Raw genomic sequence first — 26,896 nt, 5'->3', positions numbered from 1 at the left:
ATGTTCAGACCACCACTCGGAAGAGAAAAGGACAGACTCATGGTGCAGTATGTAATAAAAGCAGTTTCTTTAATAAAAAAATTCACTTACAAACATGGTGCCCAGACTGACACCAGTATAAACAGTGTGTGTATTCAAACAGGTAAACAAACCCAACTGAAGCCTGCACATGCGCCGTGCAAGCGGACCAAGAGCGTGCTGATGTCACATCCAAAGGCTCCGCCCTACGCGTTTCGTCATCAACGTCCTCACGGAGCGGATGCTATTTTTGCTTGCACATGATTGGAGAAAGTCACCTCATTCACTAAACTAAGGAAAAATACGTTATATTTGCCTTCAGTAGATCAACCCCCAAGTGTCAGCTTGCTGTTGTTGCATGCTGTAGTAAATGAAGCAAGTACCCTCAAAATTTTGTTTACAAGGAGTTTTAAGTAGTTTGAGTTTTAAATGGCTGTCAGAGTGATCACTTGACCAGAAACTACATTGATTGACTCCTGGCAATTATTGTAGGATTCTAGCTTTCCAATGACATTATTATAAGCCTCAGCTGTACTTCACAATATTATTATTATTATACAGTATTTATATAGCGCCAGAAAGGTTTGCTCAGCGCTGTACATTATAGTGGGGGACAGAACAGGATACAATACAGTAACAAGACAATACACGAGGGGTTTGAGGGCCCTGCTCTTTTGAGCTTACAATCTAGGAGGGAGGGGAAAGTGGTACAGGAGGAAGTGGCTGTGGTAGGAGTGGAGGAGATCGGCTATTAGGTGAGGGTGGGGTAGGCTTTCCTAAAGAGATGGGTTTTCAGGTTGCGCCTAAAGGTGAGAAGGGTAGGTGACAGTCTGATGGATTGGGGTAGTGAGTTCCAGAGGATGGGGGAAGTCCTGGAGAAGTCCTGCAGTCGGGCGTGGGAGGTGGAGACCAGGGAGCTAGAAAGTAGGAGGTCTTGTGAGGAGCGAAGATTACGGGTTGGGTGGTATTTGGGTATCAGGTCGGTGAGGTAGTTTGGGGCAGCATTGTGAATGGCTTTGTATGTCAGTGTTAGTAGTTTGAATTTAATGCGTTGGGCGATCGGGAGCCAGTGGAGGGAATGACAGAGCGGGGTGGCAGAAGAGGAGCGGTTGGTAAGGTTGGATGAGTCTGGCCGCTGAGTTCAGGATAGACTGAAGCGGGGATAGTCTGTGATGAGGTAGGCCGGTGAGAAGGGAGTTGCAGTAGTCCAAACGTGAAATAATGAGGGAGTGAACGAGTTGCGGAGGTGGAGTCTGCATGAGTTTGCCAACGATAGGACATGGGGTTGGAAGGACAGGTTTGAGTCTATAGTGACACCTAGGACTTTGGCTTGCGGGGTGGGACTGATGGTGGTGTTGTTGGTCATGATGTAGAGGGTGGGGGGGAAGATTAGGAGCTCGGTTTTGGAAGGGTTCAGCAGGTGGGTGATACGGGCGGAGACTGAAGGGGTGAGGTGAGGGGTGGAGAGGTAAATTTGCGTGTCATCGCCGTAGAGGTGATAGTTGAAGCCGTGGGAGTGTATCAGTTTGCCAAGGGAGGAGGTGTAGATGGGGAAGAGAAGGGGTCTGAGGACAGAGCCTTGGGGGACCCCAACAGAGAGGGGGAGAGAGGGGGAGGTGGTAGCATTATAGGTAATGCTGAAGGAGCGCTGGGATAGGTAGGAGGAGAGCCAGGAGAGAGCAGAGTCTCTGATGCCAAGGGAGTGTAGTTTATTAAGGAGGAGGGGGTGGTCAACTGTGTCGAAGGCCGTGGAGAGGTCAAGGAGTAAAAGGACTGAGTAGTGGCCATTAGCTTTGGCGGTTAGCAGGTCATTAGTGATTTTGAGTAGGGCGGTTTCAGTGGAGTGTAGGGGACGGAAGCCAGACTGTAGTGGATCAAGGAGGTTGTTGTCAGTGAGGTGGGCGCTTAGGCGATTGTAGACTAAGCGCTCAAGGAGCTTGGAAGTAAATGGCAGCAGGGAGATGGGTCTAAGGTTGTTCAGGTCGGTGGGGTCCAGGGAGGGTTTTTTGAGTATGGGGGTGTACTTTAGGGGGGAGGGGAATGCGCCAGAGGGAGAGATTGAAGATGTGGGAGGGAGCGTAGGATGGAGGAGGGTGCCTGGACGAGTTGTGTGGGGACAGGGTCAAGGGGGCAAGCGGTGAGGCGGGCTTCTGAGAAGACCTTGGTGACCTCCTCAGTGGTGGCAAGGCTGAAGGAGCGGAGTGTTGGGGATTTAATAGTGTGCGGGATGTTAGATGTGGTGGGGGGCAGGGCGGATGCGAGGTCAGAGGAGGGGAGAGTTGGTGGGGTTATGGTGGGAGGGAGGCTAGGTGGGGAGGTAGGTTGGGCATTGTTGCCAAACCAAAATAAGAATTAGGTGGATCAACAGGTATTTGATATATATCTACTGTTAGCTGTCATGAAGTGATTTAATTTCAAGGGGAATCTAATTTTTGCTAAGGTAAGACCTACATATCAATTTCTGATTATCTTGTATTTAGAAGTATTATAGCTAAAGGGCTTTTAATAAAGTTTGCGCCACCTGCACTGCAAAAGTGATCTGGTGGCTATCCAGCTGCCAACTCACTTTTCATTTTACAGCTGGGAGCCAGCTGAAGAAAACAGGCAAATCCTGATGGCTGCTGTCAATTGAGAAAGCAGTGTGCAGGGCTGTGTGTAGCCTGATGTTGATTGACAAGCTACAGGCTCGTAAATTAGTACAGACAATGCTGATAGCCATGCTCCTGCAACCTTTTTTTTCATCCCACTGATATTGCAAGTAGTCACAGCTGGCAAGAGAGTGGCAATTCAGAAGCAGTATAGCATGGTTGGAGTAAATATAAAAATGCAGTGAGCGCTCTCAATAGTTAGCGGCTGAACATTCAAGGAAAACACATAAAAAGTCCCAAGGAATATGTATATAGAAAATGCAGCGCTATCTGGTATTGCTATGTTATATGCAATTATGATGATATCAGTACATACAGTGGGGATCGAAAGTTTGGGCACCCTAGCTAAAAATTTGTATTAATGTGCATAAAGAAGCCAAGGAAAGATGGAAAAATCTCCAAAAGGCATCAAATTACAGATTAGACATTCTTATAATATGTCAACAGAAGTTAGATTTTATTTCCATCATTTACACTTTCAAAATAACAGAAAACAAAAAAATGGCGTCTGCAAAAGTTTGGGCACCCTGCAGAATTTATAGCATGCACTGCCCCCTTTGCCAAGCTGAGACCTTCCAGTGTCATGGATTGTTCTCAATCATCGTCTGGGAAGACCAGGTGATGTCAATCTCAAAGGTTTTAAATGCCCAGACTCATCTGACCTTGCCCCAACAATCAGCACCATGGGTTCTTCTAAGCAGTTGTCTAGAAAACTGAAACTGAAAATAGTTGACGCTCCCCAAGCTGGAGAAGGCTATAAGAAGATAGCAAAGCGTTTTCAGATGTCAATATCCTCTGTTCGGAATGTAATTAAGAAACGGCAGTCATCAGGAACAGGGGAAGTTAAAGCAAGATCTGGAAGACCAAGAAAAATATCAGACAGAACAGCTCGCAGGATTGTGAGAAAAACAATTCTAAACCCACATTTGACTGCACGATCCCTCCAGTAAGATCTGGCAGACACTGGAGTTGTGGTACACTATTCCACTATAAAGAGATACTTGTACAAATATGGTCTTCATGGAAGAGTCATCAGAAGAAAACCTCTTCTACGTCCTCACCACAAAAATCATCGTTTGAACTTTGCAAATGAACATATAGACAAGCCCGATGCATTTTGGAAACAAGTTCTGTGGACCGATGAGGTTAAAATGGAACTTTTTGGCCGGAATGAGCAAAGGTACGTTTGGAGAAGAAGGGGCACAGAATTTAATGAAAAGAACCTCTGTCCAACTGTTAAGCATGGGGTTGGATCAATCATGCTTTGGGGTTGTGTTGCAGCCAGTGGCACAGGGAACATCTCACGAGTAGAAGGAAAAATGGATTCAATAAAATTTCAGCAAATGTTGGATGGTAACTTGATGCCATCTGTGAAAAAGCTGAAGTTAAAGAGAGGATGGCTTCTACAAATGGATATTGATCCTAAACACACCTCGAAATCCACGGGGGATTACATCAAGAGGCGTAAACTGAAGGTTTTGCCATGGCCTTCACAATCTCCTGAGCTCAACATAATTGAAAATCTATGGATAGACCTTAAAAGAGCAGTGTGTGACAGACAGCCCAGAAATCTTAAAGAACTGGAAGACTTTTGTAAGGAAGAATGGGCAAAGATACCTCAAACAAGAATTGAAAGACTGTTGGCTGGCTACAAAAAGCGTTTACAAGCTGTGATACTTGCCAAAGGGGGCAGTACAAGATATTAACTCTGCAGGGTGCCCAAACTTTTGCAGACGCCATTTTTTTGTTTTCTGTTATTTTGAAAGTGTAAATGATGGAAATAAAATCTAACTTTTGTTGACATATTATAAGAATGTCTAATCTGTAATTTGATGCCTTTTGGAGATTTTTCCATCTTTCCTTGGCTTCTTTATGCACATTAATACAAATTTTTAGCTGGGGTGCCCAAACTTTCGATCCCCACTGTAAGTGAAGAAAATATTAAATGCAAATGAATAAATAAATAGAGTAAAATAAGTCACAGTCCAAAGAAAGTGCTCGCTGATTCCCAGTGCAGATGGTAGAAATGCACACTAACCAGAAGCGTATTGGTAATACGCATGTGTATAAAATATCCTGAAGATTCCCCTCTCTTTTCCGGTCTGATCATGGGCAGGAGCTGGAAAATGTAAAGATGAAGCGCCCTCGTGTGGTGAAGATGAGGTCCAGCAGGTCAGAGAAATCGTTTACAGAGATGTAGTTCCCCCTCTCAGGAGCTGGTACAGGGATCACTCTGGGGCAGAAGAACCAGAGTCAGGAAACCAGAAGTCAGCATAGTCAGGAGCCAAAAATCAGGAACAGGAACCAGAAGAGAAGTCAGCCAGACCGAGTTGTACACAGGAACACACCTCGGTCTGGCTGACTTCTCTTCTGGTTCCTGTTCCTGATTTATGGCTATATTTTATTCACTTATGTACTGATATCATCATAATTGCCTATAACATAGCAATACCAGTATAGCATGGTTGCCAAACCAAAATAGGAATTAGGTGGATCAACAGGTATTTGTGACACTTTGCAGGGGTACTAAGTTAAGTTAGTACAGATGCACTTATAATTAAAAGAGAAGTATGGTCAAAGTTTTTTTGTTGTCCTCCTGGGACCCAGAGTAAGCCTATAACAAGCTGTTGCTGCTGCATGCTTGGGAAACATCGCAACAGTTTTGTCTAGATCCACTCCACTGCCTGATTGACAGCTGGTTCTGCTTTTCGGCGTGCGGCTGAGAGCCAGAGCCAGCCACTCCTGCCCCCTCCGCAGCCCGCTGCTCGAGTGAGAACTGAGTGATCAGCGGTCATGTGATCGCTCAGTTCATTGGCCCCTTACACACTCCACCTGCAAGCCGCAAGTTCGTTGGACGATCTGTCTGCTGATCCCTTGCTGAGCAGAGCGAAGCAGGTGAATGACAGGTCCGTGTCTTTTCTGCAGAGCAGACACGGACATAGCCCGCTCTGCTCTATGGGCAGCTGGATGTTTACACCCAACTACCCTCTGATCCGATCTGCCCAGAATGGATCCCCTTCTGTTTGTTTTTGGCAGATTGGCATGGAGGTAGCTGGGTGTAAACAGACACAAGTCCACTTACACCCACCACTCTATAGAGCAGAATGGAGGAGCTTTAAAACCAACCTGGGATAACTGCAGCATCACACAGATGCTGCAGCATATACAGTCAGGTCCATAAATATTGGGACATCGACACAAGTCTAACATTTTTGGCTCTATACACCACCACAATGGATTTGAAATGAAACGAACAAGATGTGCTTTAACTGCAGACTTTCAGCTTTAATTTGAGGGTATTTACATCCAAATCAGGTGAACGGTGTAGGAATTACAACAGTTTGCATATGTGCTTCCCACTTGTTAAGGGACCGAAAGTAATGGGACAGAATAATAATCCTAAATCAAACTTTCACTTTTTAATACTTGGTTGCAAATCCTTTGCAGTCAATTACAGCCTGAAGACTGGAATGCATAGACATCGCAAGACGCTGGGTTTCATCCCTGGTGATGCTCTGCCAGGCCTCTACTGCAACTGTCTTCAGTTCCTGCTTGTTCTTGGGACATTTTCCCTTCAGTTTTGTCTTCAGCAAGTGAAATGAATGCTCAATCGGATTCAGGTCAGGTGATTGACTTGGCCATTGCATAATATTCCACTTCTTTCCCTTCAAAAACTGTTTGGTTGCTTTTGCAGTATGCTTTGGGTCATTGTCCATCTGCACTGTGAAGCGGCGTCCAATGAGTTCTGAAGCATTTGGCTGAATATGAGCAGATAATATTGCCCGAAACACTTCAGAATTCATCCTGCTGCTTTTGTCAGTAGTCACATCATCAATAAATACAAGAGAACCAGTTCAATTGGCAGCCATACATGCCCACGCCATGACACTACCATGCTTCACTGATGAGGTGGTATGCTTAGGATCATGAGCAGTTCCTTTCCTTCTCCATACTCTTCTCTTCCCATCACTCTGGTACAAGTTGATCTCGGTCTCGTCTGTCCATAGGATGTTGTTCCAGAACTGTGAAGGCTTTTTTAGATGTCGTTTGGCAAACTCTAGTCTGGCCTTCCTGTTTTTGAGGCTCACCAATGGTTTACATCTTGTGGTGAACCCTCTGTATTCACTCTGGTGAAGTCTTCTCTTGATTGTTGACTTTGACACACATACACCTACCTCCTGGAGAGTGTTCTTGATCTGGCCATCTGTTGTGAAGGGTGTTTTCTTCACCAGGGAGAGAATTCTTCGGTCATCCACCACAGTTGTTTTCCGTGGTCTTCCGGGTCTTTTGGTGTTGCTGAGCTCACCGGTGTGTTCCTTCTTTTTAAATATGTTCCAAACAGTTGTTTTGGCCACGCCAAATGTTTTTGCTATCTCTCTGATGGGTTTGTTTTGTTTTTTCAGCCTAATGATGGCTTGCTTCACTGATAGTGACAACTCTTTGGATCTCATCTTGGGAGTTGACAGCAAGAGATTCCAAATGCAAATAGCACACTTGAAATGAACTCTGGACCTTTTATCTGCTCATTGTACATTGTAATTAGGATAATGAGGGAATAACACACCTGGCCATGGAACAGCTGAGAAGCCAATTGTCCCATTACTTTTGGTCCCTTAAGAAGTGGGAGGCACATATGCAAACTGTTGTAATTCCTACACCGTTCACCTGATTTGGATGTAAATACCCTCAAATTAAAGCTGACAGTCTGCAGTTAAAGCACATCTTGTTCGTTTCATTTCAAATCTATTGTGGTGGTGTATAGAGCCAAAAATGTTAGAATTGTGTCAATGTCCCAATATTTATGGACCTGACTGTAGGTGAGTATGTAGGTTTATTTTTTTAAAATCCCATACTTCTCCTTTAAGTGCTGCAGCACATATTTTTAATAGAAGGCCATAGCTGTCGGTACAGTTCTTCAATGAACAGACATGCAGTGAAGGTGTTTAATCCATGTGGGGACCAATAACAGGCCAGTAATCCCATGTTTGCCGTACATTTTTCTGCTGCGGTGTCCTTTAGTGATTTCAATAAAACTATTGACTAAATAAAGGATCAGCTCTGTCTCTGAATATAGCTGGGCACATATATATTTAGATGTGTACTTTTGGACAAAGAGTGGCATACAGAAGTGTTTATTCTGTGGTATGCTACTTCTTGGTAAGTGTTTCACTATGGGTACATTCTTAGTACAAGCTATTAAAGTATGCTGGTTCTGTCACAGGTGAGGCAAAAGTATTTTAAAGCTTGCCTAAAAACTGCCCAAATCATTTTTACTTTTTAAGTCTGCCCCACTATTTCCAGGCAGTCCTCAGTGGAAAAAAAGTGGTTCTGACTCCTTTTATATAAACCCTCCATTCTTTGCAAAGATTAGCCTCTGAGCTGCATAAAAGCTGCTGGAATTGAACTAGTAAATGCAGATTTACTCTATAAGGCTGTAGAGAATTATTTACTTTGCAGTTGATTTACTAAAGGAATAAAAGCTTTTTTACCGTAAAGTGGAGCTTTAGTCAGAAAATGAAGTCCCGCCAAATCACTTCAGGCTGGCCCCTTTTGCAGGTAAAAATAAACATCTATACTGTTTAAAATCCATTAATACACGGTCTCACCCTGATCTGCTGACAGCCTACAGATTTACTGCTGCTCAGGGGGTCTGGGCTTCATTTTACTTGCAGCCTATAGCAAGAAGAAAAGGGAACAATGCTGGAAGCTATTTACAGCACACATTTATTTTGGTAGCATAATTACTAATGTGGAATGTATGTTATTTTTTATCAAGTTGTTATGGGTAAAGATCTGCTCTAATGTATTCTATGCATTAAGGTAAAAAACCTTTTCAGTGCAGCTCTCCCCCAGCCCCCCCCCTTATACTTACCTGAGCCCAGTCTCATGTGCAGCGGCTCTCTCCCTCCTCATAGCTCAGCACTGCTGTCAGTCACAGCCAGTGTGGAGGGAGCAGGAAGTGGGGCCAAGCTTGGGAGCAAGCATGCATGAGTGCCCCCATGGCAAGCATCTTCCTACGATGGGCTCTCGGTGGAGGGAGGAGCCAGGAGCACTGGCGAGGGATACGAAAAGAGGGGGATCAGAGCTGCTTTGTGCAAAATGATTGCACAGATCTGGTAAGCATAACATGTTATTTTAAAGAAAATAAATTCTGTTTTGCAATCACTTTAATATTACTGAATAAGGTGAAGCTGTGTTTTCTTTAAATACCCAATCGTGCTAGAAATTTATTTTTTTTTTAAATTTCCCTTGCACATGATTGGGTATTCAAAATGAGCCCAGCTTCACCTTTTTCACTAACATTTTCTTTGTTAGGTGAACAGCCTCTACTTAAAACGGAGCTTCACCCAAAAGGGAAAGTTCTACTATAAAACCTCCTCCCTCACTCCTTGTTCACAAATGGCACTTTTTTGGGGGAAAGGGGGGAGGGTCAGGTACCTTGTTTTGACAGGTACCCACTCCCACCTCTGCTTGGATCGCCTGGACCCCCTCACTCCCTGCAGTCTTTCGGGACACACACATGAGGAGTGGGCTCCCGGCTGTGAAGCTGCAAGCTGCCACAGTCGGGGCCCACAGTCAAGTTGCCACCACCGGGGATCAAAGACCTGGGACAGGTGAGTATATGTTTATCAAAAGTCGGTAGCTACCATTTTTGTAGCTGCCAACTTTTAATGTTTAAAAATTAGACTGGAGTTTTTCTTTAAGTAAATCCACCCCATGCTCTTCAACATTGATGAGATTTATTACATTGTAACAATCTTCCAAAAATGGGTCAGACTAGACAAATATATGACTTAAAGTAGACGGAAAGGCTCAAAGCAACATTACCTCCTCTTTTCTCCTTATGGATCTGCATACATTTTATAAAAACAACAAAACAATGTACTGTAAATTCCTCTTCAGAATGTTTCTGCGCACTCATGTCACTGCAGCTGCAGCTCCTCTGTGGAATGTGGAGGGCCAACAATGAGGATACATTTCTTAGAACAGTGACATCAACCTCTGCTGCTGTACTGTTGGGGAGTTTGTCCATCACTTCCTCTCCCAGAGATGCAACAGGACCTGAGAGAAAATCTCCCAAAGTGAGGGGAATTCCCATGTAGACAGTTATCCACAGAACAGGCATTCCCATTGGAAGATTTCCCTCTGTGTTTTGTTTTGGGGACAACTCTAACATTTTGGATTTCCGCTCAATTTCTGTTTCAGTAACAATGGTCATTAGGACAAACTGTGGTGATTATTCCCAGTGAGTACGCAGGCAGCAATGACAAAATCAATCGTCCAAAAATAAATGCAGACTGAAAACCAGGCAATTTTTAAGATGCAGGTTTTTTTTCAATGTGTTAATTTTCATTGGTAATGCACACTTATTAGGCCCCTTTCACACAGTCGTTCCAATCAGGTCTGCCTATCCGTTTTTAAGGTAGATTTATGGACCCGGCACTCGGCTGCCCATAGAGCAGAGTGGGCTCGGTCCATGTCCGCTCTGCAGAAACTGAGCGGACATGGAACTGTCATCTGCCTGCTCTGTTCTGATCATCAGGGGATCAATGGACCGATCCCCTGTTGAGCAAATCTGATTCCACATTGTGTGAAAGGGGTCTAAATTAGTTATAGAATTATTATAATTTTGTGAAGTTAATAGTTAAGACAGTGCTCTAGAGAATAGGTACTCTTCTGTGCTGAAGGCTAGAGTGTCAGTATTTGGGACCCAGATCCTGTCATTTTGGATTTGATTTTGGGCCCTTACCAGTCTCAAAACTTTTGTTATTGTTACAGAGCATGATTTTTTAAAATATTATGTTTCTAATATGTTATAGAACATTTTCCAATGTTTTAAAGAAATCCTGTCACAAATTTAAAAAAAAAAATCAGGAATAAGAATAGAGAAATTAAGTATTTAAAATGCTTACTTCAAGGTTTTTCCTTTCCATAAATTATTTTTTTATTCACATGCAGTATGCTCTTCAACCTGCTAAAAAAAAAGGGACTTCTCCAGGAGTCAGTTCCTTACCACAGCCCCCTCCCTCATTGCACATTAGACTCCTCTCCTCTCTTGGGAGTATCTAATTACTCTCTGCACTAACCCAGCTCCTCTATTCCTCCCCTCGGCTTCATACATAACTATTTCTGTCGCTGTGGGGAGGAGGAAGGGGAATACTGTAGAGCAGGGCTATTGAATTAAAGTTTAAGGAGGTCCGGTCACTAAAATTTTCTTCTGGCCGAGGTCCGAATAGGGTGTGCCCACCAGTGTGCCCCCTAACATTAGGTGTCGCCATCAGAGTGCAACTTTACAACATGTATTCCCATCGCATCAGGTGTGCCCTTCAGAGTGCCCCTTTACATCAGTTGTCCCCATCAGAGTGCCCCTTTACATCAGGTATCCCCATCACATTGCCACCTTACATCAGGTATTCCCGTCAGAGTGTCCCCTTACACTCAAAGTACCTTTTTCTATCATATTTCCCTATTAGAGTACCCCTTTACATCATATTCCCCATCAGAGTGCTTCTTTCCATCACATGTGCCCATCAGAGTGCCCCTTTCCATAATATGTGCCCCTTAACATAAAATGTGCCCTTCAGAGTGCCCCTTAACATAAAATGTGCCCTTCAGAGTGGCCCTTAACATAAAATGTGCCCGTCAGAGTGCCCCTTAACATAAAATGTGCCCCTTAACATAAAATGTGCCCGTCAGAGTGCCCCTTAGCATAATATAAGGGGCATGCTGAAGGGCACATTTTATGTTAAGGGACACTCTGATGTGCACATTTATATTAAGGGGCACTCTGATGGACACATGTTATGTTAAGGGGCATTCTGATGGGCACATTCAGTGCTGTGCCCATCAGAGTGCCCCTTAACATTCAATGTGCCCATCAGTGTGCCCCTGTAAGCACAACACCCTACCTTGAAGGCAGATAGTGAGCTGGAAGGGGCGGGGCGCACACATGATGTCATGTTGCCGTGACAACTGCCCTGCTTCGGATCTCTCATGGCGGGTTGGCGGTGCAGGCAACAGTGCTGCTGGGTACGTTCGTGGACCGCAGTCCGCCATTTAGTGACCGCTGCTGTAGAGTGTCCATTAAGTGACAGCTCTGAGTTTGCTGGGGCTACTCACATCACAATCAAGATGGCGTTTCCCATTAGCAGTCTCAGGGGTTTTGGGATGGCTACACAAGGGAGGCTTTTACAGGTAAATAGCACCTATCAAATACCTTAAATGCACTTATAATTTTATAGGAAGATTTTTGTTGAAATGATTGGTTCTGCAACAGGGTGTACCTTTCACTATATATATTGTATAGTTTGTTTACCTGACAGGGGATTGGTGTTTGGCCCATTTGCAATAACCCACAGGTCTTGATTCACGATCTCTACCCTGTTGTTCTACAGAACATTAACAAATACACAGGTCTAGTTATGAAAATGATTAATCTATGTATTTATTTATTTATTTATGGTACTTATATAGTACTGCAAACTTACACTTTTTTCTATATTTTTTTTAGATATTTAATGACTATGAAAAGCTTCTACACTCCGAGAACTATGTGACAAAAAGACAGTCATTAAAGGTAACACTAAACGTGCAAATGTTTTGATATGGTGAATTACTGGCTTACCTGATCTAACATGATTCTCTTACCATGACCACTACCTTGACCACTTGGTAAACTACTTCACACCCCTGTGAAGTCATGGTCCCATGTGAAATAGTTTAAAAGTCTACAGAGATAACTACCCTTTGCAAATAGCTGCATTGGCAATCATGTCACTGTATTTGGAGGGTACAAATAGCACTGGACTAGTTGTTACAAATCTCTTTATTGCATTCAGCTATCCTGGCTCTGAGCATGTGCATCTGCTTCTCACTAGAAAATCAGAACAAAGCAGAGACTTCCTGTTTCTGCCTAAAGGATAAGTTCATCAGTCATAACATGTTACACCTATAGTTAGGGTGTAACATGTTATGAAAGGAACAGCCCCCGATCCCCCGTTGTGACAGCTAGTGGGGAATCTTCTCCGCCCACCTGGCCACATCTCTCATTCACGGTATTCTGTGAATGGGAAACTACAAGTCCTGACAGCCTTTGCGACTGTCAGCTTGTAGTCCTCAATTAACTACTACGGCTCTGTTGAGCACTGTGGTAGTTCATTGATGTTTGCAGTCAAAGTGTATCTGCCTGCCCGTACAAGGTACGAGCACACAGATACACTGGCAGGTCTACAGGAGTCTTGCCTGGCACCCGCGATCAGTTAATCGCAGGTCAAATGCTTTCTAGGCTCCTAGCAAAAAAAAATAAAAATGCACATTTTTTTATCTGCAAAAATATATGCATTTATTATTTCTTTTTAAAAGGTGAACTTAACATTTAATTAAATCTGCTCCATCCATAGCAGCTTATAGTGGATGGGGAGGAACTGCTTGTTTTGGATGGAAATATATGTCCAATGTAAACGTGCAAGGTTGTACATAGATTGACATTTAAGTAGGGAGATGTCCATGTCTAAGTTTATGACTCCACCTTCCCGTGTCAGTATTGTTTGGCCATATGGCGTAGTCATCCTCCTTCCTTGGTTAATTTTTAACTCCCAATCTCAAAAAATGTCCCTCTTTCCTTCTCAGCTGCCTTATTTGTTGGTCTGATGTATATACCTTTGTATTATTCAACTACCAAAACTGTTACATAGCATTAAACTGTTCATTGAACCTCCAAATTATTGCATGTGTTATGCAAATATGCCAATATAAAGGAAAGGAAGGGGTGAAAGAAGTGCTTTTGGGTTTAACCAATTATATTTTATTATATATTCATTCTTTACGGAGTGTGTAAGTGATATCACGGTAGGAGTTTGTCCTTTGCCTACATAGTTTGTGCTAAAAAGCACCCCTCTTTCTTGTCTCAGAAAGTTACAGGGTATGTTTAGTATTCAAAAAGAAAAGAAGTGCCATTAGTTAGGGGTGTAACCACCCATCAAAAAGCATTTCCCAACTCACCATTTATTGGGTGTAGATTCTAAACCAAATATAGCTTATAAGTAGAGACGAGCGAATCGAACCTGGCGAAGTGGAATTCGTTTCGAATTTCAGGAAAAATTCGATTCGCATCGAATCCGAATTTTAGCAAACTTCGGGTGCACGAATCAAATTTTTCCCGATCAGCCGGCAAAAGTGTCACTGCAGAGAGCTCCGCTATTTCTGACAGTTCTGACAGTTCATTTACAGCGGTTGAAACATTGTATCTATTTGTTTCCATTTAGGATGCAGATGTTTTTATTCGAAAATAAATAGATACAATGTTTCAACCGCTGTAAATGTGAAGGAACTGTCAGAGAACTGTCAGAAATAGCGGAGCTCTCTGCAGATACACTTTTTCTGTACTGGAATACTTCTTCTTTTCATTCTTCTTCTTTTCATTCTTCTTCTTCTTCTTCTTTTCATTCTTCTTCTTCTTCTTCTTTTCATTCTTCTTTTCATTCTTCTTCTTCTTCTTTTCATTCTTCTTCTTCTTTTCATTCTTCTTTTCATTCTTCTTCTTCTTTTCATTCTTCTTCTTCTTCTTTTCATTCTTCTTCTTTTCATTCTTCTTCTTCTTTTCATTCTTCTTTTCATTCTTCTTCTTCTTTTCATTCTTCTTCTTCTTTTCATTCTTCTTTTCATCTTTTCATTCTTCTTCTTCTTCTTCTTTTCATTCTTCTTCTTTTCATTCTTCTTCTTCTTTTTTTCATTCTTCTTTTCATTCTTCTTCTTCTTTTCATTCTTCTTCTTCTTTTCATTCTTCTTCTTCTTTTCATTCTTCTTCTTCTTCTTTTCATTCTTCTTTTCATTCTTCTTCTTCTTTTCATTCTTCTTTTCATTCTTCTTCTTCTTCTTTTCATTCTTCTTCTTCTTTTCATTCTTTTCATTCTTCTTCTTCTTCTTTTCATTCTTCTTCTTCTTCTTTTCATTCTTCTTTTCATTCTTCTTCTTCTTTTCATTCTTCTTTTCATTCTTCTTTTCATTCTTCTTTTCATTCTTCTTCTTCTTCTTTTCATTCTTCTTCTTCTTCTTCTTTTCATTCTTCTTCTTTTCATTCTTCTTCTTCTTTTTTTCATTCTTCTTTTCATTCTTCTTCTTCTTTTCATTCTTCTTCTTCTTTTCATTCTTCTTCTTCTTCTTTTCATCTTTTCATTCTTCTTCTTCTTTTCATTCTTCTTTTCATTCTTCTTCTTCTTCTTCTTTTCATTCTTCTTCTTCTTTTCATTCTTTTCATTCTTCTTCTTCTTCTTTTCATTCTTCTTCTTCTTCTTTTCATTCTTCTTTTCATTCTTCTTCTTCTTTTCATTCTTCTTTTCATTCTTCTTTTCATTCTTCTTCTTCTTCTTTTCATTCTTCTTCTTCTTCTTCTTTTCATTCTTCTTCTTCTTCTTCTTTTCATTCTTCTTCTTCTTCTTCTTCTTTTCATTCTTCTTCTTCTTCTTCTTCTTTTCATTCTTCTTCTTCTTCTTCTTCTTTTCATTCTTCTTCTTCTTCTTTTCATTCTTCTTCTTCTTCTTTTCATTCTTCTTTTCATTCTTCTTCTTCTTTTCATTCTTCTTCTTTTCATTCTTCTTTTCATTCTTCTTCTTCTTCGTTTCATTCTTCTTCTTCTTCTTTTCATTCTTCTTCTTCTTCTTTTCATCTTTTCATTCTTCTTCTTCTTCTTTTCATTCTTCTTCTTCTTCTTTTCATTCTTCTTCTTTTCATTCTTCTTCTTCTTTTCATTCTTCTTCTTCTTCTTTTCATTCTTCTTCTTCTTTTCATTCTTCTTCTTCTTCTTCTTCTTTTCATTCTTCTTTTCATTCTTCTTCTTCTTCTTTTCATTCTTCTTCTTCTTTTCATTCTTCTTTTCATTCTTCTTCTTCTTTTCATTCTTCTTCTTCTTTTCATTCTTCTTTTTCTTCTTTTCATTCTTCTTCTTCTTTTCATTCTTCTTTTCATTCTTCTTCTTCTTTTCATTCTTCTTCTTCTTTTCATTCTTCTTTTCATTCTTCTTCTTTTCATTCTTCTTTTCATTCTTCTTCTTCTTCTTTTCATTCTTCTTCTTCTTCTTTTCATTCTTCTTCTTCTTCTTTTCATTCTTCTTCTTCTTCTTTTCATTCTTCTTTTCATTCTTCTTCTTCTTCTTTTCATTCTTCTTCTTCTTTTCATTCTTCTTCTTCTTCTTTTCATTCTTCTTCTTCTTCTTTTCATTCTTCTTTTCATTATTCTTCTTCTTTTCATTCTTCTTTTCATTCTTCTTCTTTTCATTCTTCTTTTCATTCTTCTTCTTTTCATTCTTCTTTTCATTCTTCTTCTTCTTCTTCTTTTCATTCTTCTTCTTCTTCTTTTCATTCTTCTTTTCATTCTTCTTCTTCTTTTCATTCTTCTTCTTCTTTTCATTCTTCTTTTCATTCTTCTTCTTCTTTTCATTCTTTTTTTCATTCTTCTTTTCATTCTTCTTTTCATTCTTCTTCTTTTCATTCTTCTTCTTCTTCTTTTCATTCTTCTTCTTCTTCTTTTCATTCTTCTTTTCCTTCTTCTTCTTCTTCTTCTTCTTTTCATTCTTCTTCTTCTTCTTTTCATTCTTCTTCTTCTTCTTCTTTTCATTCTTCTTCTTCTTCTTTTCATTCTTCTTTTCATTCTTCTTCTTCTTCTTTTCATTCTTCTTCTTCTTTTCATTCTTCTTTTCATTCTTCTTCTTCTTCTTTTCATTCTTCTTCTTCTTCTTCTTTTCATTCTTCTTCTTCTTTTCATTCTTCTTCTTCTTTTCATTCTTCTTCTTCTTCTTTTCATTCTTCTTTTCATTCTTTTCATTCTTCTCATTCTTCTTTTCATTCTTCTCATTCTTCTTTTCATTCTTTTCATTCTTCTTCTTTTCATTCTTCTTCTTCTTTTCATTCTTCTTCTTTTCATTCTTCTTCTTCTTTTCATTCTTCTTCTTCTCATTCTTCTTTTCATTCTTCTTCTTCTTCTTTTCATTCTTCTTTTCATTCTTCTTCTTCTTCTTTTCATTCTTCTTCTTCTTTTCATTCTTCTTCTTCTTTTCATTCTTCTTCTTCTTCTTTTCATTCTTCTTCTTCTTCTTTTCATTCTTCTTCTTCTTCTTTTCATTCTTCTTTTCATTCTTCTTCTTCTTCTTTTCATTCTTCTTCTTCTTCTTTTCATTCTTCTTTTCATTCTTCTTCTTTTCATTCTTCTTCTTCTTCTTTTCATTCTTCTTCTTCTTCTTTTCATTCTTCTTCTTCTTCTTTTCATTCTTCTTCTTCTTCTTTTCATTCTTCTTCTTCTTCTTTTCATTCTTCTTTTCATTCTTCTTTTCATTCTTCTTTTCATTCTTCTTTTCATTCTTCTTCTCATTCTTCTTTTCATTCTTCTTCTTCTTCTTTTCATTCTTCTTCTTTTCATTCTTCTTCTTCTTCTTTTCATTCTTCTTCTTCTTCTTCTTTTCATTCTTCTTCTTCTTCTTCTTTTCATTCTTCTTCTTCTTTTCATTCTTCTTCTTCTTCTTCTTTTCATTCTTCTTCTTCTTCTTCTTTTCATTCTTCTTCTTCTTCTTCTTTTCATTCTTCTTCTTCTTCTTTTCATTCTTCTTCTTCTTTTCATTCTTCTTCTTCTTCTTTTCATTCTTCTTCTTCTTCTTTTCATTCTTCTTCTTCTTCTTTTCATTCTTCTTCTTCTTCTTTTCATTCTTCTTTTCATTCTTCTTCTTTTCATTCTTCTTTTCATTCTTCTTCTTCTTCATTCTTCTTTTCATTCTTCTTCTTCTTCTTCTTCTTTTCATTCTTCTTCTTCTTTTCATTCTTCTTCTTCTTCTTTTCATTCTTCTTCTTCTTCTTCTTTTCATTCTTCTTTTCATTCTTCTTCTCATTCTTCTTTTCATTCTTCTCATTCTTCTTTTCATTCTTCTTTTCATTCTTCTTCTCATTCTTTTCATTCTTCTTTTCATTCTTCTTCTTCTTCTTTTCATTCTTCTTTTCATTCTTCTTCTTCTTTTCATTCTTCTTCTTCTTCTTTTCATCTTTTCATTCTTCTTTTCATTCTTCTTCTCATTCTTCTTTTCATTCTTCTCATTCTTCTTTTCATTCTTCTTCTTCTTCTTCTTCTTTTCTTCTCATTCTTTTCATTCTTCTTTTCATTCTTCTTCTTCTTCTTTTCATTCTTCTTTTCATTCTTCTTTTCATTCTTCTTCTTCTTCTTTTCATTCTTCTTCTTCTTCTTCTTCTTTTCATTCTTCTTCTTCTTCTTCTTCTTTTCATTCTTCTTCTTCTTCTTCTTTTCATTCTTCTTCTTCTTTTCATTCTTCTTCTTCTTTTCATTCTTCTTCTTCTTCTTCTTTTCATTCTTCTTTTCATTCTTCTTTTCATTCTTCTTCTTCTTCTTTTCATTCTTCTTTTCATTCTTCTTTTCATTCTTCTTCTTCTTCTTCTTCTTCTTCTTTTCATTCTTCTTCTTCTTCTTCTTTTCATTCTTCTTCTTCTTCTTCTTCTTTTTCTTTTCATTCTTCTTCTTCTTCTTCTTTTCATTCTTCTTCTTCTTCTTCTTCTTTTTCTTTTCATTCTTCTTCTTCTTCTTTTCATTCTTCTTTTCATTCTTCTTCTTCTTCTTTTCATTCTTCTTTTCATTCTTCTTCTTCTTCTTCGTCGTGCCCCGTGACTGCCCAAATGAGTGAAGTGTGCGGTGATTCTAAGATCGACGGCACTCATCTGCATGTCATACTGACTGACAGTATTATTTCTCTTCCCCAGCAGACTCCAAGGGCATTTAAATTAAAGGTACAGTGTTCTGCACTAATATAAAGGCTCTCTGAAGCCTAGAAACCCTTTAAATAAGTTAAATTTGCGGCAAATAAATTCGCATCGAATCGAATTTCTCCCGCAAATTCGGCGAATCAGCCGAATTGAATTTTTGAATAATTCGCTCATCTCTACTTATAAGAAAAAAGTTAGCTGACTAGAGCAGACCTGCCAAAAAGACGGTATATTGTGAATCCTATGCGGAGTAAATTATCACCATAAGTAATGGATACAAATAATTTTATTTATTTTTGTTCAATGATTTTATTTTTATGATTGACAGCTTGTACACCATGCTTCAAATGCCAAACCTTTTCAAGATCTGTTTGAGCTAAATAAAATTATTTGTATCCATTACTTATGGTGATAATTTACTCCGCATAGAATTCACAATATATCGTCTTTTTGACAGGTCTGCTCTAGTCAGCTGCTAACTTTTTTCTTATGTTTAATATTCATAGGAGTGAATGAACAATTTCCTGAGAAAGTCTGACTACTGAACCCAGCCTAAAGTGGAGTGAGAAAATAATGGTGAGGTTGAGCTGGGGAAATTTTAAACATAGGAACTATAATATCCTGACATATTAGTTGGATACACCATACAGTGCCTTAAAAAAGTATTCATACCCCTTGAGATTTTCCAACTTTTGTCATGGCACAACCAAAAACGTAAATGTATTTATTTGGATTTTATGTGATAGACCAACACAAAGTGGCACATAATTGTGAAGTGGAAGGAAAATGATAAATGGTTTTCAACATTTTTTACAAATAAATATCTGAAAAGTGTGGTGTGCATTTGTATTCAGCCCCCTTTACTCTGATACCCTTAAATAAAATCTAGTGGAACCAATTGCCTTCAGAAGTCACCTAATTAGTAAATAGAATCCACCTGTGTGTAATTTAATCTCATTATAACTACGGCTGTTTTGTGAAGCCCTCAGAGGTTTGTTAGAGAACACTAGTGAACAAACAGCATCATGAAGGCCAAGGAACACACCAGAAAGGTCAGGGATAAACTTGTGGAGAAATTTAAAGCAGGGTAGGTTGCAATAAAATATGCCAAGCTTTGAGCATCTCACAAAGCACTATTCAACCCATCCTCCAAAATGGAAAGAGTATGGCATAACTGCAAACCTACCAGGACATGACCGTCCACCTAAGCTGACAGGCCAGGCAAGGAGAGCATTAATCAGAGAAGCATCGAAGAGGTCCATGGTAACTCTGGAGGAGCTGCAGAGATCCACAGCTCAGGTGGGAGAATCTGTCCACAGGACAACTATTAGTCGTGCCTTTATGGAAGACTGGCAAGAAGAAAGCCATTGTTGAAAGAAAGTCATAAGAAGTCCCATTTGCAGTTTGCGAGAAGCCATGTGGGGGAAACAGCAAACATGTGGAAGAAGTTGCTCTGGTCAGATGAGACCAACATTGAACTTTTTGGCCTAAAAGCAAGACGCTATGTGTGGCGGAAAACTAACACTCACATCATTCTGAACACACATCCTCACTGTGAAACATGGTGGTGGCAGTATCATGTTGTGCGGATGCTTTTCTTCAGCAGGGACAGGGAAGCTGGTCAGAGTTGATGGGAAGATGGATGGAGCCAAATACAGGGCAATCTTAGAAGAAAAACTGTCAAGAGTCTGCCAAAGACTTGAGATTGGGGCAGAGGTTCACCATCCAGCAGGACAGTGGAATAGTTTAGATCAAAGCATAGTCATGTGTTAGAATGACCCAATCAAAGTCCAGACCTAAATCCAATTGAGAATCTGTGGCAGACACTCTCCATCCAATCTGACAGAACTTGAGCTATTTTGAAAAGAGGAATGGGTAAAAATTTCACTCTGTAGATGTGCAAAGCTGGCAGAGACATATCCAAAAAGACTTGCGGGTGTAATTGCAACGAAAGGTGGTTCTACAAAGTATTGACTCAGGGGGGCTGAATACAAATGCACGCCACACTTTTCACATATTTATTTGTAAAAAATTTTCAAAACCATTTTTCATTTTTCACTTCACAATTATGTGCCATTTTGTGTTGGTCTATCACATAAAATCCCAATAAAATACATTTACGTTTTTGGTTATAATAAGACAAAATGTGGAAAATGTCAATGGGTATGAATACTTTTTCAAGGCACTGTATGTACAGGTTTTGAAACATGCCATGTTCAAAGTCGCTTAAATCCCCTTTCTTCCCCAATCTGTTGCTCAATTTGATGTTCAGCATGTCATCTTCACCACGTCTAGATGCCTAAATGCGTTGAGTTGCTGCTATGTGTTTGGCTTATTAGCAATTTTGTTACCAAGCAATTGAACAGGTGTACCTAATAAAGTGGCCGGTGAGTGCATGTTTATATATATATATTAATTATACACTACTCTGAAAAAGTTTAAGGCAGGTGTTAAAAATGCTGTAAATTAGGAATGTTTTCAGAAGTAGGAGTGTTTTATAGTTTATTTTTATCAATTAACAAAATGGAAAGTAAATGAACAGAAGAGAAATCCAAATCAAATCAATATTTGGTGTGACCACCCTTTGCCTTCAAAACAGCATCAGTTCTTCTAAGTACACTTGCACACAGTTTTTGAAGAAATTCAACGGGTAGGTTGTTCCAAACATCTTTGAGAACTAACCACAGATCTGTGTCAAATCCTTCTATCTCTCCATGTAGTCCCAGACAGACTTCATGATGTTGAGATCAGGGCTCTGTGTGGGCCAAACCATCATTTCCAGGGCTCCTTGTTCTTCTTTATCCTAAATATAGACATTGGCTGTATGTTTAGGGTCATTGTCCTGCTGCAGAATAATTTTGGGGCAGATCACACAGCTCCCTGATGGTATGGTCTGATGAATAATTATCTGCCAGTATTTCTCAACATTGAGGACACCATTGACCATGCTCAACTGTTGCCTGCAGGCAGTCATTATTGTACCAGTCTCCAGCCCTTCGGTGGACAAACTGCCTCTTGCTACAGCCAAATCTTTAAAATGTTGACTCATCAGATCAGAGCACCTGCTGCCATTTTTATTAACCCCAGTTCCTATGTTTTTGTGCATAGTTGAGTTGCTTGTTTCCATGTCAGAGATATGGCTTTTTGCCCACAATTATTCCATGAAGACCTCTTCCGGCCAGACTTCTCCAGACAGTAGATGGGTGCACCTGGGTCCCTCTGGTTTCTGCCAGTTCTGTATTGATGGTACTGCTGGACATCTTCTGAGGTTGAAGGGCAGTAAGCATGATATCTTTAACAGATATTGTTTTCACTTATCAAATTATATTTAGAATTGACCAAATATAACCAATGATTGAAAATGTTGGGTTTACCTATTCTTTACATTTCCTCAGCTGACCACTGCGTCTATGGTCCTCATTGTTGCCCATTTCTTTGTGCTTCTTCAAAAGAGCTTGAACAGCACATCTTGTTTGCGGTATAACTACCTTGTGTCTTGTTGCTGTGGTCAGTCTTGCCATTGTGTATGACCTGTGAAGTGAAAATGTCTTCCACAACCTCACCTTAGTAGCAGAGTTATGCAGGCCATAGATGGGTCGAAAATCGGCCGATTTTTCGGCCGAAAATGAAATAGGCCGATTTTCGGATCGTTAGTGGGCTATTTGTTCGGCCGTTTTTCGGTATTTTGGCAGATTTTTTTTTTTCGGTAAAGTTGGGGAAAAAAACGGCCGATTTTTGCGGCAATGATGGGCAAATCGGCCGATTTTTTACCGATAAAAAATCTGCGCATGAGCAGTGACCTGCAAGAGGAAGACAAAAAGAAGAAGAGGATGATGATGATGAAGAAGAAGAGGATAATGATGAAGAGGATGATGATGAAGAGGATGATGAAGAAGAGGATGATGATGATGAAGAGGATGATGATGAAGAAGAGGATGATGAAGAAGAAGAGGATGATGATGAAGAGGATGATGAAGAAGAAGAGGATGATGAAGAAGAAGAGGAGGATGATGAAGAAGAAGAGGATGATGATGAAGAAGAGGAGGAGGAGGATGAAGAAGAGGATGATGATGGTGAAGAAGAGGATGATGATGGTGAAGAAGAAGAGGATGATGATGGTGAAGAAGAAGAGGATGATGATGGTGAAGAAGAAGAGGATGATGATGGTGAAGAAGAAGAGGATGATGATGGTGAAGAGGATGACGATGATGGTGAAGAAGAGGAGGAGGATGAAGAAGAAGAAAAAGAAGAAGTAAATATGAAAAATAAGAGGAATTCCAGTCCAGCAAAAAGCGTCCCTGCAGAGAGCTCTGCTATTTCTTTGACAGTTCCTTGACATTTACAGCGGTTGCAACATTGTATCTATTTGTTTCCGAATAAAAACATCTGTATCCTAAATGGAAAGAAATAGATACATTGTTGCAACCGCTGTAAATGTCAAGGAACTGTCAAAGAAATAGCGGAGCTCTCTGCAGGGACACTTTTTGCCGGCTGTAGACGGGATGAAAATCGGCCGATTTTTTTTTTTTACCATTGATGGTAACGTCGGCCGCTTGAACGACCGATTTTTCGTTTTTTAAAAGAAAAATCGGCCGTTTTTCTCCCCGTCTATGGCCTGCATTAGGCTGTTCCTTAACCAGTTTTAAGCCTCCTACCCATCTATGTCTGTTTCAGTTAATGGCTGTGTTTCAACCTACATATGAAACTGATGATCATTAGCATCTGCTTGGTATATTTGCTTAATCATACACCTGACTCTAATCCTATAAAAATCCCTGACTTTGTGCAATTTTACAAAGTGTGCAAATGTAAGAGTTGATGCTGGTTTGAAACCAAATGGTAGTTACACCAAATATTGGTTTGATTTTTCTTTTGTTTGCTCACTTTGTGTTTTGTAAATTGATAAAAATAAACCATTACAATTTATGTTTTAGAAAGATTTTTAACTTTACAGCATTTCATCACACCTGCCTAAAACTTTTGCACAGTACTGTATGTTATCGGGAAAAGATTTTAACATTTTGGCAGCCATTCTTGTGATATAGCAGGATAATTACCCTGCTGCTTCCTAGTTTTCATTTACTGTTTCCAGGGTCAGTTTTTTGCTTCCTGTGTCAGTAAAGATAGACAATATATATGTATTTCAAATGTATATTTACCTGTTCTCTTCTTATGTAACTCAGATGACAGAGTTACTAATAAACTGACAAGTATGTAAAGATATTTTCTATTTATCTCACAAGCTGCTGGGTGAGCTGATCTTGGATCGACACAACTTCTCCATTATGACAAAGTACATCAGCAAACCAGAAAATCTGAAGCTCATGATGAACCTACTTCGAGATAAGAGCCCCAACATTCAGTTTGAAGCTTTCCATGTCTTTAAGGTGAGTTATTAGGGCAGTTGTACGGAAGGGGGCCGCTCTGTGTTTTGTCAGAGAGCAGGGAAGACATATGGAAGATATCTTAGCGGAGAGCCAGAAAACGTGCATGAGGCCTGTGGCCAGAATCTTTTGCACGTCACGGATAATGGAGCAAATAACTTGGATCTATTTTTACATGCTGCGTAGGGTATGATGAATGGAAGAATGTTCAATGTGCTTTTACCTTGTTCTGGTCCAACAAGAAATATGGAAACCTCTTTATTTATATAGTTATTCACTGTTGACCTATTTTGTACTTTGCAGTGGACTTTACAGACTAAAATAATTACCACAGTGATTACTACATATTTTTTCTGTATTAAAACTTTGATTTTGTTGATTCACTTTAAAATGTACATTTCACTATCCCGGGCAATGAAAACTGAGCATACAATGAAAAGATTACTGTAGATCAAAATATTCAATAACTCTAAAGGTAAAGACCACCTAAAGTTCTATCCAGTTCTTGATTTTCCTGGCTTACTCCTCTCAAGCTTCTCTGTTTGTCAGTGAGGCAAGTCTGTCTTATTAAAGGACCAATGTGGGTGGCTTTGGAGGCAAGATGGGTTGAAGCAGGATTTACCAAAACAGTTGAAGTTTGCTTATAACAAAGTATATCCAAAGACAAACTTTTTTTAGTTTTGGAAATAATAGAATGGTGGATAAACCCATCAGGAATTGTTTTGCTGTGTGTGTCCCATTAGGGAGTTTTACCTTCACTGTTTTCTGGAGAGACCGCAGGAAAACCTTTCCAACTGAAAGAAAATCCCCTTTTAGACATTTGGTGCATGTGTCCCCTTTGGAAGATTTCCCCTCTACTACTGTTCTAGTGGACACTTGAAATTTTGCATTTTAGCTCATTTTCAGACTTTCTGACATTGGTTAGGCAGACAAATAATAGTGTAAATCTCAACAGCAGGGTCATAGAATTAACCACTTGCCCTCCGATAGATTTTACCCCCTGCGTCATTTTCATTGACAATTATGTGGTCATGCAACACTACTCAAATGACATTTTTTCACACAAGTAGAGATTTCTTTTGGTGGTATTTAACCATTAGCCGCCCGGCGGCTTCAAAAGTGCTTCTGCACTCCGGGTGCACGCCATTTGGCGTGCTCCCGCACATGCGCAGTTTGCGCTAATGCAGAGCGGCGCAGCAGCGCGATCTGTCACCGGCGGTGTACCTCGGACACGGCCGATGACAGATCTGAGTACCGGCCCCCGTTGCAGGTACCATGTGACCTGCTGTGACCAATCACAGCAGGTCACATGACAGTTGTATACAATGGATGGCTTCATTCATGATGCCATCCATTGTATACTAGTGCCTAGCTGTGAATGGTCACAGCTAATCACATGCACATGTCATGTGATTAGCTGTGACCAAATCACAGCTAAGCACAAAAAAAAAAAGCTGAATGAATCCATTTCATTCAGGTAAATGCTTGCTTATAGCAAAGTATTTCTTTGCTATAAGCAAATTGTGTAAAAAAAAAAAAAAAAATACCGATCACTTTCCCAAAGTAGTACAATGTTACTATGGTAACATTGTACTACTTTGGTCATAGTAAAATATGAAAAAAAATCTTAAAAAAAATAATAAAAAGTAATAAAAAATTAAAAATAATAAAAAAAATAAAAAATATATATATTTTTTTTCATACTGTCACCAGTCAGTGTCCCTGTTCACCGCCATGCCAGTTATATGATGACGCTGTACTGCACTGGTGACAGTATGTAAAAAAAAAATAGTGAAAATAATTTTTTTAATTTTCCGAAAAATTATGACAAAAAAAAATACAACTTCAAAAAACTCGCCATTCCTCTTATGAAGTACGTCGGACTGTCTACTCTGCAAAAAGGGGTCATTTGGGGGATATCTGTACTGTTCTGACATTCTTAGACCTCAAGAAATTAGATTGGCTGTCAGTACTTCAGGATTGATCAATATTCAGATCTATACCATAGTTTGTGAACTCTATAACTTTCCTACAAACTAAATAATACATCCTAATTTGGGTTATTTTCACCAAAGACATGTAGCAGAATACATCTCGGCCTAAATTTATGAAGAACAATTATTTATTTGTAAACTTTTATAACAGAAACAAAGAAAAATGTGTTTTTTTTTCAACATTTTTGGTGTTTTTTTGTTAATTTAGCAAAAAATAAAAACCCCAGCGGTGATTAAATACCACCAAAAGAAAGCTCTAGTTGTGTGAAGAAAATGATAAAATTTTAGTTTGGGTACAATGTTGTATGACCGCGCAATTGTCATTCAAAGTGTGAGAGCGCTGAAACGTGAAAAATGGCCTGGGCAGGAAGGTGTAAAATTGCACGGTATTGAAATGGTTAATCACAACTGGGTTTTTATTTTTTTTTTTTTACATGAAAAAAGACCGACATTTTTGGAACCCCCCCCCCCCCCCAATTTTTTTTTACTTTCTGCTATAAAACAACGTATCCAATAAAAAATGTAAAAAAATCTAATTTCATACATTTAGGCCAAAATGTGTTCTGCTACATATTTTTGGTTACAAAATCCCAATAAGTGTATATTGATTGATTTGTGGGAAAGTTATAGTGTCTACAAATGGAATTTTTTTTTTATACTAGTAATGGTGGGGATCAGTGACTTATAGTGGGACTGTGATAGTATGGCGGGCAATCTGACACTTTGTGGGAACCAGTGACACTAATACAGTGATCAATGCTAATAATATAGACTGACACTGTGCTAATGACACAGGCTAGGAAGGGGTTAACATCTAGGGGCAGTCAAAGGGTTAACTGTGTGCATAACAGCTCTTGGTGTATGTACTGTGTTGTGATTTTATGAAGGCATGTGCCTAAATGTATTCCCTTTTTATTCCCCCTTTGCAGGCGTGAAAAAAAAAATCAGTTCATCCCCACTGTCAGGACAGAGCTCTGTGTTGTTTACAATCAAAGAGTTCTGTCCTGTCATCCTCTTCACCGATCAGCAGGTCCCAGCCATCAATCATTGGCCATGACCCACTGATCCGTTTGTGCTGTGACTAATCACAGCACAGCCAA

The 26,896-nt window shown here is 39.4% G+C and overlaps 1 protein-coding gene across 1 annotated transcript in view; it reads left to right on the top strand.

Annotated features, from left to right (window-relative positions):
- The window catches only part of LOC149444315 (calcium-binding protein 39-like), a 139,117-nt gene that overhangs the window by 102,487 nt on the left and 9,734 nt on the right, over positions 1-26,896 (top strand). The window contains exons 7-8 of the mRNA XM_089654674.1: positions 12,178-12,243; positions 23,662-23,805. Of these exons, the coding sequence (XP_089510800.1) occupies positions 12,178-12,243; positions 23,662-23,805 (210 nt within the window). The remainder of the gene's footprint in view (positions 1-12,177; positions 12,244-23,661; positions 23,806-26,896) is intronic.

Source organism: Staurois parvus, unplaced genomic scaffold, assembly GCF_062004578.1.
Source record: "Staurois parvus isolate SC_StPar_1 unplaced genomic scaffold, SC_StPar_1.0 ptg000789l, whole genome shotgun sequence".
NCBI classification, from domain to species: Eukaryota; Metazoa; Chordata; class Amphibia; order Anura; family Ranidae; genus Staurois; species Staurois parvus.
This window is presented reverse-complemented; position numbering and strand designations above follow the sequence as displayed.